General features: G+C 35.5%; 1 protein-coding gene across 1 annotated transcript; it reads left to right on the top strand.

Moving 5' to 3' along the window:
* Positions 1-2,953: 2,953 nt before the first annotated feature.
* adra2da (adrenergic, alpha-2D-, receptor a) lies at positions 2,954-6,114 on the top strand. Its single transcript, XM_065270749.2, has one exon. The coding sequence runs from the start codon at positions 3,250-3,252 to the stop codon at positions 4,459-4,461; it is 1,212 nt and encodes a 403-aa protein (XP_065126821.2). The 5' UTR covers positions 2,954-3,249; the 3' UTR covers positions 4,462-6,114.
* Positions 6,115-16,586: the final 10,472 nt, after the last annotated feature.

Here is a 16,586-nt window from a genome sequence, read left to right as displayed (position 1 = left end):
CATTTTAACATTTAAGATAAATTCTTCTCTCGCCAAGAATAGCATTACCCTTCAAAACTCCAAACTAAACAATCAGTGTAACATAGCCGGTTATGTAATGCTATTAACTGTAAAGTATGACCAGGTGGCATAGTGTGCAAGCTTTGTTTTTTTTTTTTAATATATAAATCTGCAAAAAATGATTTTCAAGAAAAAAAATTGTTGTATTTTTGTCTTGTTTTCAGTAAGAATATCTAAAAATTGTTAAATTAAAGTAGTAGTCCACTTTATAGATGGGGCCCATAGACTTACCATAGTATTTTTTTTCCTACTATAAAAAGTCAATGAACCCCATCTTTAAAGTGGACTACTCCTTTAAGATGCTTTTTCTTGATGAGCAAATGAACCAAGAAAATAAGTAAAAAATATCAAATTTAAGTGATTTTTTTTTGCATAAAACAAGCAAAAAATTTGCCATTGGGTTAAGCAATTTTTTCTTGAATTTTTCTTGAATTTAGCGTTTAAGAAAAATTTTGAAGATTTTTTTGCTTACCCCATTGGCAATTTTTTTTGCTTGTTTTATACACAACATCACTTAAATTTGATATTTTTGTCTAAAAACTAGAATTATTTTCTTGGGTTGTTTTGCTCATCAAGAAAAAGCATCTTAATTTTAGAATTTTTAGTTATTTTTACTGAAAACAAGACAAAAATACTAAGGAAATGTTTTCTTGAAAATCCTTATTTTGCAGTGAAGAGGTTGTACTGCAAAAAATGACTTTCTAACTTAGTATTTTGTCATGTTTTCAGCAGAAATACAAAAAAAATCTTAAATCAAGATGTATTTTCTCGATGAGCAAAATTACCTAAGAAAAAAAGTTTCGTTTTTAGACAAAAAATATACAATTTAAGTGAATGTGTGCTTAAAACAAGCAAAAATATCTGCTCATGGGGTGATACATTTTAGCTTGAATTAAGTGTTTAAGAAAAAAGAAATCTTATTTCAAGATTTTATTCTCACCCAATTGGCAGATATTTTTTGCTTAAATTGTCTTAAATTGTATATTATTTGTCTAAAAACTAAACTTACTTTCTTAGGTAAGTTTGCTCACCAAGATAAAGCATCTGAATTGAAGATTTTTTTTATTTTCTACTGAAAACAAAAATACTAAGTAAGTCATTTTTTTTGCAGTGTGTTTCCTGTACAGGAATATTCTAGGACCAAGTTTAATTATGAAACATAACTAGTTTTATCAAACCTGCCTTACTAAAAAAATACTTGAGTGCATTTTCATGCAAAACCAAAGGGAACTGATGTATTTTAAGATATGTCAGTGCAAGATGTTTCAATTTGGACAGCTCTTACATTTATTGTAGTCTATGACTCTAATCCCTGTATGGGAAGCCGCCCCCTAAAGTTACATCTAAAGACATCAGTCTTTTTGTAAAGAATAGTATTGTTGTTGAAAATGCTTATATAGGGAGTAACTCTCAACAGGTTTTGCTTGAGGATGCAGATTTCACACTGGACATCATGTGAAGACCCAGCATCACCCTGAAAAAATGCCAAAAATGTCTCACACTCTCTCCAAACGTAAACAAACATGGCACTATTGCTTTGTAAAATAATTGTTTTTGTAAATACATTAGTTAAATGTCTTTTAACATTAACATACGGTAAAAATATATTTTAAGTTGTAGTGGTGTGTTGGGGGGTACACACGACAAGTTTAATGTTTTGAGGCGCATGTCGGTTTGAGAAACACTGGAGGTTCACTGAGCACTTTCCTCAAATTCTGTTCATACATTTTAACAAACAAAAACAGGAAGCCAATCCTGCTGTTTGCCTAGATGACTGAAAGAAAGAAATCATGTCTCTTTCGCGCCCCGAAATTGGTCGGACACAAATGCACCCTACAATCAGCCCTCCTCCTCCAACAAACCCTGCCAAATAAATGACAGCTTTGGCGGTAGTTCCTGCCAAGAACAGATCCACCTCTCTGCTCTACCGAACTCTCATCTGACTCACCAAAGCGCATTTGTTCCATGAGATATTTTATAACATTCGGGAGATTTAAAGTCAGTCTGCATAGACAGAGCTGAGGTATTTGGGGAATTCACAAAGACATATACTATTTAGACACTTATAAAGCCTCTTGTGAAGAGTTGCTGTCTGGTAAACAATGAGTTAGCAGCACGAAAGCTCATGGGTTTGATTCCAGTAAACACACATGGCTACAGATAAAATGCAGAGCTCATAATGCACTGTAAGATATTTTGGATAAAAGCATCTGTCAGATGCATAAATGTAATAATGCATTGCATAATTATATTTTATAATTGTCACTGGAAAGAAGATAGATAATAATAAAAGAAAGAGTTCTGAAATGTCATGGCTAAATTTATGTATAAGACTAGAAACTACAAGATATGGTGCTATTTGTGCTATTTCTGCACTTGACAATGTAGTTACTGTATACTGGTGAATGGTCCCATGGTGTATTTTATACAGTTGAATTGATAATTTTAGAAAAATATAAATGGCCTGAATATTAAAAAAATATAAAAAACCAGCACATATATTTTTGCACACATAGACAATTTTCTATGTAGGTTAAGAAACTCTGAGCTCAGGAAGACTGTGGCCTGATTTTAATGGTTTACATTTTGGAATAAAAATAAACCAAACCATGGACTGATATATTGTACAAGCTAAGAAATGTATTTTGAAAACATCTATTTTCATTCAAAAATTCTGTTTTTTTATAAGGAATGTTCCAAAGTAAAACAAACCAACTGATGAAAAGTTGTAATATTATTTCAAATGAAATAATTGCGATACATCAAACATAATGAAAATCATCTTTTGTGTGTAATTTGTGTGTTTTTGGAGAAGGGTTGGACTACATCATGACGTCACGTGCCTGGCTCCAGCTCCCGCGCACATCTCATTCAGTTCAGTGCGAAGCGCGTACGCGCAGAGCCGCGTGCGCTTTCCCGTAGCGCATCTAACAAAACACTCAGATCTACTCTGGATAATTACTTTTTGCGCATCGGATGGAAAGAAGCTAAACTGTTTGGGATAAAAAGCATCAATGTGCCCATGATGGATAACTCTTATCTCGCAAGCATGAGTGCGCATCACCAAAGGACATTGACAGCGCGAGCGCTCCTTGTATCCGCGTATCAGTGCATTGTTGAAACTACTTAACGCAACGTGTACTTAATTCTTGAAACGCTAAATTTGCTGTCAGAAATGATGGACTCAGCATGGATGTAACTCAGTCCAATGCATCGGAGAAAGATGGCAACATCACCAGCATCCCCAAACACACACAGACTGGCGCCGCGTTTATCATACTCGTGGTGTCCGTCATAATTTTAGTGACTATAGTTGGAAATGTCTTGGTCGTCGTGGCAATTCTGACCAGCCGTGCGCTTCGTGCGCCACAGAACCTTTTTCTCGTTTCGCTCGCGTGCGCGGACATCCTCGTGGCCACGCTGGTGATCCCGTTTTCCCTCGCCAACGAGATCATGGGATACTGGTACTTTGGCAGCACCTGGTGCGCCTTCTACCTGGCTCTGGACGTCCTTTTTTGCACGTCATCCATCGTTCACCTGTGCGCCATAAGTTTAGATCGATACTGGTCCGTCACCAAGGCTGTGAGCTACAACTTGAAGAGAACACCAAAGCGCATCAAATTCATGATCGCGGTGGTGTGGGTGATATCTGCCGTCATCTCCTTCCCGCCTCTTATCATGACTAAACATAACGAGAACGAATGTTTAATAAATGACAAGACTTGGTACATCCTCTCCTCGTGCATGGTGTCATTTTTCGCGCCTGGGTTTATTATGATCACAGTGTACTGTAAAATCTACCGGGTCGCCAAGCAGCGCTCGTCCACCGTATTCGTGGCCAAGAACGGATTGGAAAGACAACCTTCCCAGTCCGAGACCTGCTTTGTTAGGAAGGATAAGTTTGAGAAGGAGAGTCCGAGTAGTCAGAGCTCAGAAAGCAACCAGAGAGAGGAACTGGATGACATTGACTTGGAGGAGAGCGCGTCGTCTGACAACAAAACCAAAAGCTCGCGTTTCTCCAAGCGCAGGAGGGTGGACGGCGCGCGCTGCTGCCCTCAGCAGCCCTGCCGAATTTCCTGGGTTTCCACTCAGGAGCAGAACAACAGACGACTTACTGTGGTCTCCAAATCCAAAGTAGCTCAGATGCGAGAGAAACGCTTCACGTTCGTTCTGGCTGTGGTGATGGGGGTCTTTGTCCTTTGCTGGTTTCCATTTTTCTTCACATATAGTCTTCAAGCCATCTGCGGAACAAGTTGTGTGGCTCCAGAAGGGCTTTTCAAGCTCTTCTTTTGGATAGGTTACTGCAACAGTTCAGTGAATCCCATCATTTACACCATCTTCAACAGGGATTTCAGAAAAGCTTTTAAGAAAATCATTTGCCTGACTGCAAAACGCACATGAGAGACGTTACACAATAACATAAAATCTACAGTGGCCTCAAAAATATTTGGATACTTAAAAATTGGATTAGATACCAAACCAAGTTCATTTTTTTGTGATTCAAATGATTTTTACAGTTTATTTACATTTGGGAATATTGTATAGGTATTCCACAATGTTTGTCCCAGACAAGTGTAAAGTTAATTTAAGAAGAAATTTTTTTTCCAGAAATTGCTGTGTTTGGTTACCAAGGAGACAAAGGTGTCAGTAAAGAACCTGATTAAATATGAAAAAATTAAATTCCACTTAAATTGTATCATATGTCCATTTTAACCAAACTGCTAATTTGTTAAAGGATGCAATATTCGTGATTTATTTTTATTTTTATTTGAAGTACATAAAATGATACTTATGAAATTGGCCTTTGCAGAACAAAACAGTTTGTCATTTCACTGCCATTTTACTGTAAAAATTATATTTTCACAACCATCTTTCCATCATAGAATGCAAGTGAACACAAAAGCAGCATGAGTTGAGGTGAAAATAATATTTGCTGGTTCAGGAAAAATATTGTTGAGTACAATAAGAAAAAAATATCAAAATTCAGCACTGTTTTGAGGATGTATTATTACAGGCATATTTTTGCTATCTTTAAAAATAGGTTTGTAATTTTTTTTATTCAAACACAATGACTAAAAGTGTGGCTATAGTATCCAAATACCTTTCAGGGCCATTGTGTTTTAAATGTAGATATTTTGTAAAAAAGTTTATTTGAAATACATTATTAACATTATTGTAAATGTTAAATGTATAAAATGTAAATGTTGAATGGTGTTTACTATATCTGTTTCATGTTTTTCCTGACTCATTGGTAAAAGTGGAAAATAATGTTAATTTTTTAAAGATTGTTATGCGTGTATGCTGATGTTGTAATCAGTATGTGTAGAAATTATTCACAAAACGTGGTATTTAAATGAAACTCACATACATGTATACAAAATCTGTGGAGTAAATAATATTTTTAAGGGCTTGAGGGGTCTCTTGTGACAGCACCCCTGTGCATGGTGCTGAAGGTTCATACTGGCCACCCCCAATTTAATAACCTTTTCCAAAACTCTGTCATAAGAAACCCTTACTGTTTGGATCGAAGTCATATCAGTAAAAATCTGAAATTTATTCATTTACAATAATTTGCTGCCAAAGCAACCTAATTTTTAGCTCAGTATGGCTCTACAGTCAGGAAATTATTTTATCTTAAAAACTGTTTAAAAATCAAATGCAAAACTTACATTAAGATATGGTAGAAGTTAGATGGGGTGATCCATCATGTTTTGTATCTAAACAAAGTCTGACAGAATCTTCTGTGTTTATCCAGAAGGCGTAATGTGTTTTGTCTAAAACTTGAATAAACAGTTTAATCAAAGCATACTACCGAGTAGATTATAATAAAACAACAAAGTCATACTTCATTTACTTCATTCATACCTACAGTATATGAATCTCATCATCCAGAATGCAGTGCAGGTGTTCTGTCACATACCAATAAGGTCTGTTTCCTGGGACCTCTGGCTGCTGAATATAAAATAGATATTGATTGACAAACAATCTGTGAAGGTGTGTGAATTTTTTATGCCATGCATCCCCTCAGCAGCACCTTCAGGATACATTGTACATTATTGTAAATACTGTTTTAACACTATGTATTAAAAAATACTGAATCTTGTAATTCTCACGTTATTTTGCATTATTCTGTATATTTGTTGGAAAATGTGTTTTAATTTTAATACTGTAGACCTAAATCAATTTAATATGTTTTTGCCACATCACAGGTTACATTTGCACAATTTAAAGTTGGAATTACACTGATAAATTTTTTTAAGGTAAGTGATTGCAAGAAATTTTTTTAAGCTACATTTAAACAAAAGTTTTATATTTTATTTTACTTTACTAATCTTTTTTTGTTTAAATGTAGCTCAAATAAATTGATTGCAACCACTTACCTTAAAAAATTGAGTAAAATCAATGAATATTTTTTTTTTAAGTTGTTAACTTTTAGTTCTAAAATTTGAGTCATGAAGTCACAGTGAAAATAGTTTTTACCAATATGCTACTGAATTGAATTTGTGTGGGACATTGTGCATAAACCCACCAGTATGCTGTGTGTGTGGCAGATACAGCAGCCACATAATGCCTTTCTAAAGCAAACAAGAAAAGTTCCCTGCAGGCAGGTGAGACAGCGAGCCTTCATCATCAACACTGCAGTGTGTACAGTTGGTCTCATACGCCTCACATAGACTCAGTCCCAATATAATCACTTCTGTCATCAGCTATAAAGCCCAGTGCTCTCCGTCTATTGAAATTAAATATTTTCTAAATTAATAAATCTCTTAAAACCTGTCAATAATGAGACACGTCACGCCAACATCACAACATAAAAGGAAAACATATTTTGCTTAAGGAAGCCCATTTTAGGTGAGGGTTGCATCTTGGTGTCGACATATAAAAGCATTTTTTTTCAGACATCGGTGATTGTTTAAAAACAGCAAATAATAACCTGGCAATCAAAAGGGTGTAAAACACTTAAGAACTGTTTTGTGTTTTTTTTTATTGGTTTATATTGAAAACAGAGTTGCAGATTGTACAGTGTATACTTCTAGGATTTAAATCTGTATCTATCGGTCTCAGTATAGATGTTATTCCAAATAATCGAAAATCTGTATCAGCCCAGAAATATTGTATTGTTGCATCCCTATTTTAGGTACTTAAAGGGAAACACCACCATTTTTCAATATTTTACTATGTTCTTATCTCAACTTATATGAATTAATACATACATATCTTTTTTTTCGGTGCGTGCACTTTTAATCTTTGTTCAGCGCGTTGTGAATGTGTTAGCATTTAGCCTAGCCCCATTCATTCCTTAGGATCCAAACAGGGATGAATTTAGAAGCTAACAAACACTTCCATGTTTTCCCTATTTAAAGACTGTTACATGAGTAGTTACATGAGTAAGTATGGTGGCACAAAATAAAACTTTTGTTTGGAGCCATAGGAATGAATGGGGCTAGGCAAAATGCTAACACATTCAAGAAGCGCTGTACAAAGATTAAAAGTGCACGCATTGAAAAAAGATAAGTATGTATTAATTCATCTAAGTTGAGGTAAGAACATAAAATATAGAAAAGCGGTGGTGTTTTCCTTTAAAGGGATACTCCAGCCAAATATCAAAATGACCCCATAATTTACTCACCCTAAAGCAATCCGGGAAACATATGTCTATCATTTATACTTTACAGAGGTAATCCACACAACTCCAATGGGTAAATAAAGGTTTTCTGTACAATCAATGCGACTTTTTAAGAAAAATATCCATATTTCAAACTTAAAAAACTGTAATAATTAGCTTCCGGTAAAGAGGCCATCTTGGAGTTTTAGCGTAGTGAGCTTTGATTGTCATGGGTACATTGCGCAGTGACATTGTTACCAGAAGCTATAGTTTAGAAAGTTGTTTTTCTTACAAAGTCACATCGATTATTAACCCTTTAAAGCCCTGTTGATTACTTCTTTGAAGGATGGATGCACTTTTTTTGGACTTCAAAGTCAGAAGTTTTTCCCTGATTCCTGTAATCCCTGTTTTCTACCATTATGAAGCAAGGACATCTACTAAAATAACTTCAAATGTGCTCGTCTGAAAGATGATGGACATATGTATCTTGAAACCAGTCTCATGGAGATGCATATAAATAGCACGAAGTGTGAAAACTCTTGCAATACATACGGCAAATTCCAATTTGGCGTGCATATGATCTGCCAGTCCTTCCTGTTCACTTAAAACGGCACATCTTTTTTGTCACTTTATGTATTGGTTTCTCTTTCTTATTTTTTACCTTTGTCGCTTGGGTTTTGGGTTAGAACTATTTTTTCTAACATAAAATGACATCCTAACCCAAACCCCAATTCTAACCCCAACTCCAAGCGACCATGGTTTAAAAAAATAAAAATTGAGAAACCAATACAAAAAATTGGAATTTGCCGTATCTATTGCATAAGTTTTTACACTTCGTGCTATTTATACGCATCTACATGAGACTGGGTAGGAATCTCGGATTGCTTGAGGGTGAGTAAATAAAATTTTGATATTTGGCTGGAGTATCGCTTTAATAGTCGTGATAATTCAAAACAAAATCTTAAAATAAGATGTTGGAGTGACATGTTGAAGACATGTTGTCATGAGGTTTACCCAAACATTACTGGGTTAAAGGAAGTCACGCAGCATATTATGATTCTGACCAATTCCCATGATCAGTATATCTCAAATAGAAACCGCAGCATGGTGTCTGAGAGGCCCCGAGTGAAGTACAGGGCTTGAACCAGAGGTCAAGGGTCACGACAAAGGCTCTGATGAGAACCTATTGTCTGAGACCTAGCAATGGGGATATACAATAAATGCACTATTTATATATGTTGTGGAATTTGTCTAACGTGCTTCCACTGTGGACGGGCTTGGCCGAGATCCAACCACACTGGACTAGAAATCCCACACAGACTTCAATGCATGAGAAAAGCAGGACCTCAGAATAGCTTAGGTTTCCTTGTGTACGCTAATGATTCTGTGATCTGTGTCTCCATACAAGCTCCCAGAGTTTCCTGTTTCAGCACTATTCCTCCTCCATGTTCCATGTTTGGATAACATTTTAGGAAAGAAAATACTGATAAGTATTCCTTTAACAGTTAAACAATTGAAAATTGTTCTTTATGTAAAAACTAATTAAGAGGGAACATAAACATACCATGAAGATGAAGTAATGCACAAAGCAGCCTCAGTTTAGGTTGACACAAAAGACGGTGTGTCAAGTCGCTGTTATGACACCAGACATCAGATTCCCTAAGGAAGTCCTCTTAAACAATCTGTTTTTGTGTCATGCAGGTGCTACAGTTTTATTTTGCCAAACGAAGACTAGTGCTAAACTCCCAAGCCAGATCTTCATTCCCATCCCAATCATCTTTCTCATCAGCTGCTTCATTGCTTTGAGAAGAGAAACAACGCTTTCAATTAGCTTTTGTGATTTAGCTTTCTTCACTGATATGGGCTGCACTCATCTGATGCATGTTCGCAATGTTGTCGTCCCACAGGCTTTTTCACAATCTCCCCTCGAAACCCATTGAGCCTGCTTCACCTTGATTTATTTTACTTTACTTTCTCAAGATCTTGAGTCTTTCGAGTCATTCTCACATCAGCTGCAAACAAAAAAGTAAATGCTAAGGAAATTAGGGTTGGTTGCGTTGACCTTTCACCTCAGTCTCTCTCATTCGTCGCCATTTCTTCCCAGAAATAATGAGAGATCCAGACGTAGGAAGACAATTTCAGACAGGAATTATGTGGATACAAATAAACAAAGGAAAGCTATAAGTGGATTCTGTGGTTTACCTAACAACAGGAAATGAATGATGCAGTAGATGTTGGTGTAAACTACAAATACATATCAAGCTTGCTCTTGCTGGCTATCTTAAAGTTACAGGTGTCAAAAGCAGACTTAAATCAGAGATCTGTGTCTAGACAGCCTGATCTGCAGTTAACTAATTCGTTCAAAGTGAATCATACAAAAAATGCATGATTATCATAAAAACAATAATAAATCCCCATCCCTAACCCAACATCACAAGGGCAGTTTTCGTATTTAAATAAAGCATAGATGACAGCTTAACAAGAGCTTCTAAATGCTGGCTTTGAAAGGTGTCATTGCTAAAAATAACTGGGGTTTTACAGTCAGAATCCGGCAGTTGTGTTGTATTCACTGTGAGACGGGATGGAGAAAAGCTGACTCAGCTACAGTATTGTTTTATACATGTAATATCCAGAGTAAACAAGCATGACCATGTGATCGTTTCTGTATGTAATTCTGTACTTGTATGTATTTATGCATGTATACACTACAGTATGTAAACCTTTCTGTGCTCTGTGATTGATGATTCTGTGTAAGTGCCCTGATGTCCATTGATTTTGTGAGCGCTACAAAATAAACACACTTATAACATAAAAATAGCAAGTGTATGGATACAGTTTGTATGCAAGAGAAAGGGAGAGCGAGAGAGAGCGAGAGAGAGAGAGAGAGAGAGAGAGAGAGAGAGAGAGAGAGAGAGAGAGAGAGAGAGAGAGAGAGAGAGAGAGAGAGAGAGAGCAAGAAGGGAATAGAGAGAGAGACAGGGTTAGACATACTGTTAAGGATAACCTGATGGCCCCGGGCCAGCATGAACAATGCTTTCTTTTTCGTGTCATTTTATGTATTGTTTGCTCATTTTTTTCTCCCTATTATTAAATCATTGTCGCTTAGGGTTGGGGTTTGGGTTAGGATGTACTTTTATGTATTGATTTCTACATGTTTTTCTTCCACTTTTAAAACTATTCTCGCCTGGAGTTGGGGTTAGAATTGGGGTTTGGGTTAGGATGTCTAAAAATGTAATAGAAAGTGATCCTAACCCCAACCCCAAGTGATAACACTGTAAAAAGAATACTGTGAAAAAATACAGTAACTTGCTGGCAGCAATTAGCAAGTAAGTTGCTGCATTTCATTTCACTGTATTCTTACTGTAAATGTAATTGCAGTAAAATTAAAATTACTGTAAACTCTTTTACAGTAATAATCACAGTACTGTATTTCATAACTACTACTGTAATAGGGATTACTGCATTTATTCTGTGTACTGTAAAATGAAGACACTGTTTGTCACAAAAATGGCATTTATTTTCTCACTTTAAATTACAAAAATTCATAAATTAAAAATAGCATAGCATACATTTTTTTTAACATGTTACATTTTTTCTGTGAACATCTCAAAACTTTTCTGAACATATACTTTTTTTTTAATATGTTAAAGAACAGTATGTAAGAAATTTATATCAATTAATCATTAAATGGCCCTGAAATGTCACTAGACATTAAGAAATAATTTTCATTTCAAATACTTATATCACTGACAACAGTGGTATAACCAGGATATTATCATTGAAAAAGTGGAGTTGCAGCCCTCAACTGATGTTTATGTTGTCGTTTTGTATATTGGCCACCAGCTGTGTGATTGCAGTACCAGTTTTAGCCACATGTTTTGTGATTGCAATACCAGTTTTGGCCACAATCCTACATACTGTTCCTTTAACATTTTTCTGTGATTATTTCATTTAATTTCAACACTTTGTGAACATACAAAAACACTTTTCGGAACACACAAAACAATCAACATTTATTAAAATGGTTCTGGTAAATTACAAATGCATAAAACTTAAATGATTTACATTTACAGCAGGATTTCAAACCTGAATATTGTTTTTCTCCAAGACGTTTTTTTTTTCAGAACTATTATTCTTTTAAAACTGGACCTGAACTAGTTGACTTCCTGGGCTGGACTCTACCTTGTAGTGAAAGAAATTGACTATTAATGTAAAAGTTTATAAGCAAGACAGCATAAAAGTTTACTTCGCAGTGTTTAAAATAATTTTTTTAAATTTTTTATATGCTCTGTTGGTGGTTTGTGGAGTAAAATCTAATATTTATTATTTAATAACTGTCTACATTAATACTATTATAAAATTATACATGAATATCCCACATTTCTGCCACAATACCATTTTACCATTACAGTGAATGGTAAGAAAATAGGAAAAAGTTTATATAGGTTATAGTGTTATTACGTTATTTATTAAAAGTACGTAAGAAAATTAAAACAATAATCAGGCCTGTTTTTTATGTGTTTTGTGGTGTGGCCAGTGACATTTTTATTGGGGTTATTAAAAATCTGAACCAAATCCGTTGTTTTGAGCCCTGAGAGAAAATTGCTATTTGTAAGTTTAAAGCACTGAAAACTTTTAACATAAAAAGCACATTAATTTCTCTGTCTATGCATTTATATAGATGCAAATCGCAGAGTATTTGTTCAAAATAATTATACAACTCTTTGGTGATCAGTCAGCTGTAACATTCTGCAGTCATATGTCTTTGTATACTGACACTGATCCGTATATATCCGTATAATTGACTGTCATCTCAGCAAACTGATTTTCTCTACAGCTGCATAGCTTTGTGTCTCTTGTATCACGCAGCTTTCTTCTCATGTAAAAATTATTTCAACTCAAATTAATATTTCATGTCAGTTTATTTTTTGGCAGAGGTGGTTGTATATTATAGATAACGTTCAGACATTAGAATCTCCTTCAGGGTCATGAGACCTGGTTTCCTGTCAACGTTTTGTTTAAGAATGATTGAACATAATCCTATTATGTTTTGCAAGCTTCTGTTTCTGAAATGTCTTAATGCAATTTTTGAATAATGAAATAAGGCTTTTGATGAAAAAAAAATGCATGACTTTGCCAAAACAAAACAGTTTGAGAGTTCACACGCTTTCACTGCGAAATGAAGTAATTCGATTTTTTAACTTATATAACATGATATAGTACAGTAAAATAATAGCACATGAGCAAAAGAGCTGTTTTACCAAATATCAGCAAGACTGCAACGTGCAATGTATTTTGCCAGCGAAATATAGCAAATAAACAAAGCCACAGCAAAACTGTTGTGCAGAAATCTGTGCAACACACAGCAATTTTTATTTTTGTGATTCACTGTTTTCTATATAAAATCATCCTAAATAATGTATTTTCTCATAATATAATAATCCAACCTGATCTCAAGGGAATACATGACTATTTTACGAGCTGGTGACTTTGTATAAATTTGTATAATGTGAATCATCCGAAAAAGGTATGATTATTAGAAAAATAATAAATTAAGCCTATTCACTAAACCTATCCTTAAATACTGTAAGCATTTACAGTACTGTATCTTTCTCTTAAGTATCTGGGCAAAAGGCCAAAAGGGAAAAGTTCAGCATCTGTTTGCTCGACTATGTTCATTGACATTTTGGTACAAACCAAATTACAGGATACATGAGCCATCTGTGGGTTATCTGAATTATTCAGCAGCATTATTAAACACTCAAAGGACCGTCATGAGACAGACAGAAGGCATCTTTGCCCTAGATGAGAGAGACTCGTGGGAGGAAATTGAATGTAATGTTATCTCTTCAGAAAGGACCAGGCCAAAGGTCTTGACATATTTACAGGTCACCCACTGGCTCTTATCTTCAGATGTTACGATTTATAATATATTCAATGAAATGTATTCATGTGTGTGCAGCAGAATTGAGGCAACATAACACAAGTTAACAATCAAACTGCTGTTTTTCGTGGTGATGGTTGCTGTTTACAGCCCATGCTGAGCAGAATATGTTTATGCATATGGAGGTAATGCACTTCTTTAAGGACGTTGAAAGTACAATTAATCTTTTTCATATGCATGATTAATGGCTTTTTAAAAACAGTAAAGATCTTATAGGGTTGTTTTTTTTTGTGAGGGAACTATTATCTGAACAGTAACTGTGCCCTTAGGGGAACTTATCTGTCCCCTGGGGATATAAAAAAATGCTACAAAAAATATTTGTATCCCAACAGTAACCGTTTTGGAATCCATTCAGGTGATCTCTGAGTCTGGCGCTAGCACTTTTAGCATAGCTTAGCACAATCCATTGAATCTGATTAGACCATTAGCGTTGTGCTAAAAAATAACAAAAGAGTTTCGATATTTTTCCTATTGCTATTAAAAGTAACCAAGGGGACTATTTTCGGGCAGTGCGTAATATCACTACGCCTGCTGCAGCCATGTTACGGCAGCAAAGTCCTTGATTATTACGCCAGTTTGAGAGTAGTTCCTAGCCATACAGGATCTGCCTAGAAAATCGCAACTTTTAATTTCCTGTCGGTCTTCGTACATAATGTAACTACACAAGAGTCAAGTTTTAAATAGGAGAAATATCAAAACTCTTCTTTATTTAAAGTGACGCTAATGGTCTAATCAGATTCAATGGATTGTGCTAAGCTATGCTAGAAGTGCTAGCGCCAGACCCGGAGATCAGCTGAATGAATTCCAAAACAGTAAGAATCAAATATTTAACTCTAGTGGAGCTGGAAAATTAGCATATTTTCAAAAAAGTGTAATGTCCCTTTAAGGCTTTGTTGTATGTATACAAGGGGTTAAACGGCCAGGCAACAACAAATGTATTATCAATCTTCTTTCCCACCGGCAACAATCTAGGGATTTAAAAACCACAAACAAGTTGATGCTAACTGTTCCCCAGCCTCATTTAAAGTCAAAAGGTGATTGTGCCTTTTTGGTTGCCGCCCCACGTTTGTGGAATGATTTGCCAGCTTGCATTAGGTTATCCTTCAATGTTGAAGGTTTTAAATCCTCACTGAAGACATATCTTTTTTCTCTGGCTTTTGAATCAATTTAATGGTGTGATTTATTGTGTTTTCTTTATGTATTTTATGTGTAATCCTTTATGTCGTTAGATTGTAAATGTGCTTTAGAAATAAAATGGCCTTGCCTTGTCTCGCCATAATGCTTTTGTTTTTGTTAAATGTCACATAAGAATAGTCTAAGTAAAATCCAATTTGTTCTAAAGAACTTTAAAACATATTTTTTGTTCCTTTCAATTGTGCATTTTAATAACAAAGAATCAGTTTTCAAACACTAAAGAAAAACTTTTTGGTTGTAATTGAGTCCAATCTTCTAAGCCCAAAACCTTTAAAGCTTCAGATTTCAAACTTATTAAGAGAATGATAATGAAGAGTTTTAGATGAGACATCTGTTCAGCAACAAAAGCAATGAATAATGTTGTCATTATGGCTCATGGGTATATTATTAAGAGAATGGTGTCATTGTGTTGTCAGTCAGGCTGTTTGCCCCGCCTCTGGGGATGAGTGTATTTTGTCATGGTTTATTGCTGCAAGTCGACCGATGGAGCTATACGGCTGTTTTAAAACAAGAACTTGCGATAACATAGTAATTATAAAATCACAATGTGGCTACTCATTTGGGGTTCAACTTGAATTTTGATGTGAACAGAAGAATCCTGCTACACGTTTTGTTACAGAGTGCTCACTTCGGGAAACAAAGACCTTTTTGCGGATAGTGTTACAGTAAACATAGCACTCCCCGTAGAGGAAAAACGGAACCTGATGTACAAATAATTACGCGACATGAGACGAGAGACAGCTGCTATGGACTTTTTTTTTTTAACTAACACACCTGTAGTATCTGCACGTGTAATATCATCTGCACCTGCAGAGATGTTGTATTATACCCCACTCATCTCCACTTTAAGATTTCATTAGAAAGTACACTCTCAGAATTTAAATACAAAAGCTGTCAGTAGGATGGTATCCTTTAAAATCTCCTAAGATGTAGGTACTAATGTACCAATAAATAACTGTGAGGTTAAAAGGTGCACTATTTAGGTACCAATGTGTACTTTTCGAAAAGGTACCACCCCAGTGACAGAGTGTAGTGCCTATGAAACTCACAGCCGCTGGGCAATGCTGGGGTGCTCATGTCTCTATAACACTCTGGTCCCTAGATTAACGCAAGTCTATAGGATTTTTATTTGGTCACGTGTTTGTCATTCACCAGTCAGATCACTTAGGAAAATAATTGTACATCTCTCTCAAACAAGCAACATAATTTTATGCATAATTTCTGTCTGTAATAAAACCCAAACCTAGCATTTGACCTATAAAAATAGTAGCGTTATCTTATATTCAATGCAAGAGTCTTCATAAGCTTCAGTAAATTGGATTTTAATAAAAGGAGGGGTTTAGATGCAAAAGCCTCTAAGTGCATTTTTCTCAGGCTCTTATACGTTTAGGTTCAGTAATGTCACTTTAATGGCAATGAAACGATTTCCAGACAGCAGAAGACTTCGGGCAGGATCTGCACTGGATCTTGGCTAAAGTCAGCAGGTCTGGAATGGATCTGTTGTAAAATGTATTGTAAAAATGAAGAAACTGAACCACACAATAGGTGGCACTGTGATCCATGTGAACATTTGGGTTGTATTGAGGTCTAAGCACTCACAAGGGACCCATGTTTGAATATAATCCACGGTCGTTTTTTGCGCCATTGTCTGTCCAAATATTCTTCCCTGCACTTAGAGGACTTTGCTCAAAATAGACGTGGCATTTAGCAGATCAAATAGCCTGCACGCGCATTTGGGCAACAGAAGTGGTGTTATTCCCCATTGGTTCTCAGAAAGTTTAT

Source organism: Paramisgurnus dabryanus, chromosome 16 (assembly GCF_030506205.2).
Source record: "Paramisgurnus dabryanus chromosome 16, PD_genome_1.1, whole genome shotgun sequence".
NCBI lineage: Eukaryota > Metazoa > Chordata > Actinopteri > Cypriniformes > Cobitidae > Paramisgurnus > Paramisgurnus dabryanus.
The sequence above is the reverse complement of the archived record's forward strand: the minus strand, read 5'-3'. Positions and strand labels throughout refer to the sequence as shown.

Excerpts from the sequence above, each read along its gene's own strand:
- adra2da (XM_065270749.2), top strand. The coding sequence starts at position 3,250 with ATGGATGTAACTCAGTCCAATGCATCGGAGAAAGATGGCAACATCACC.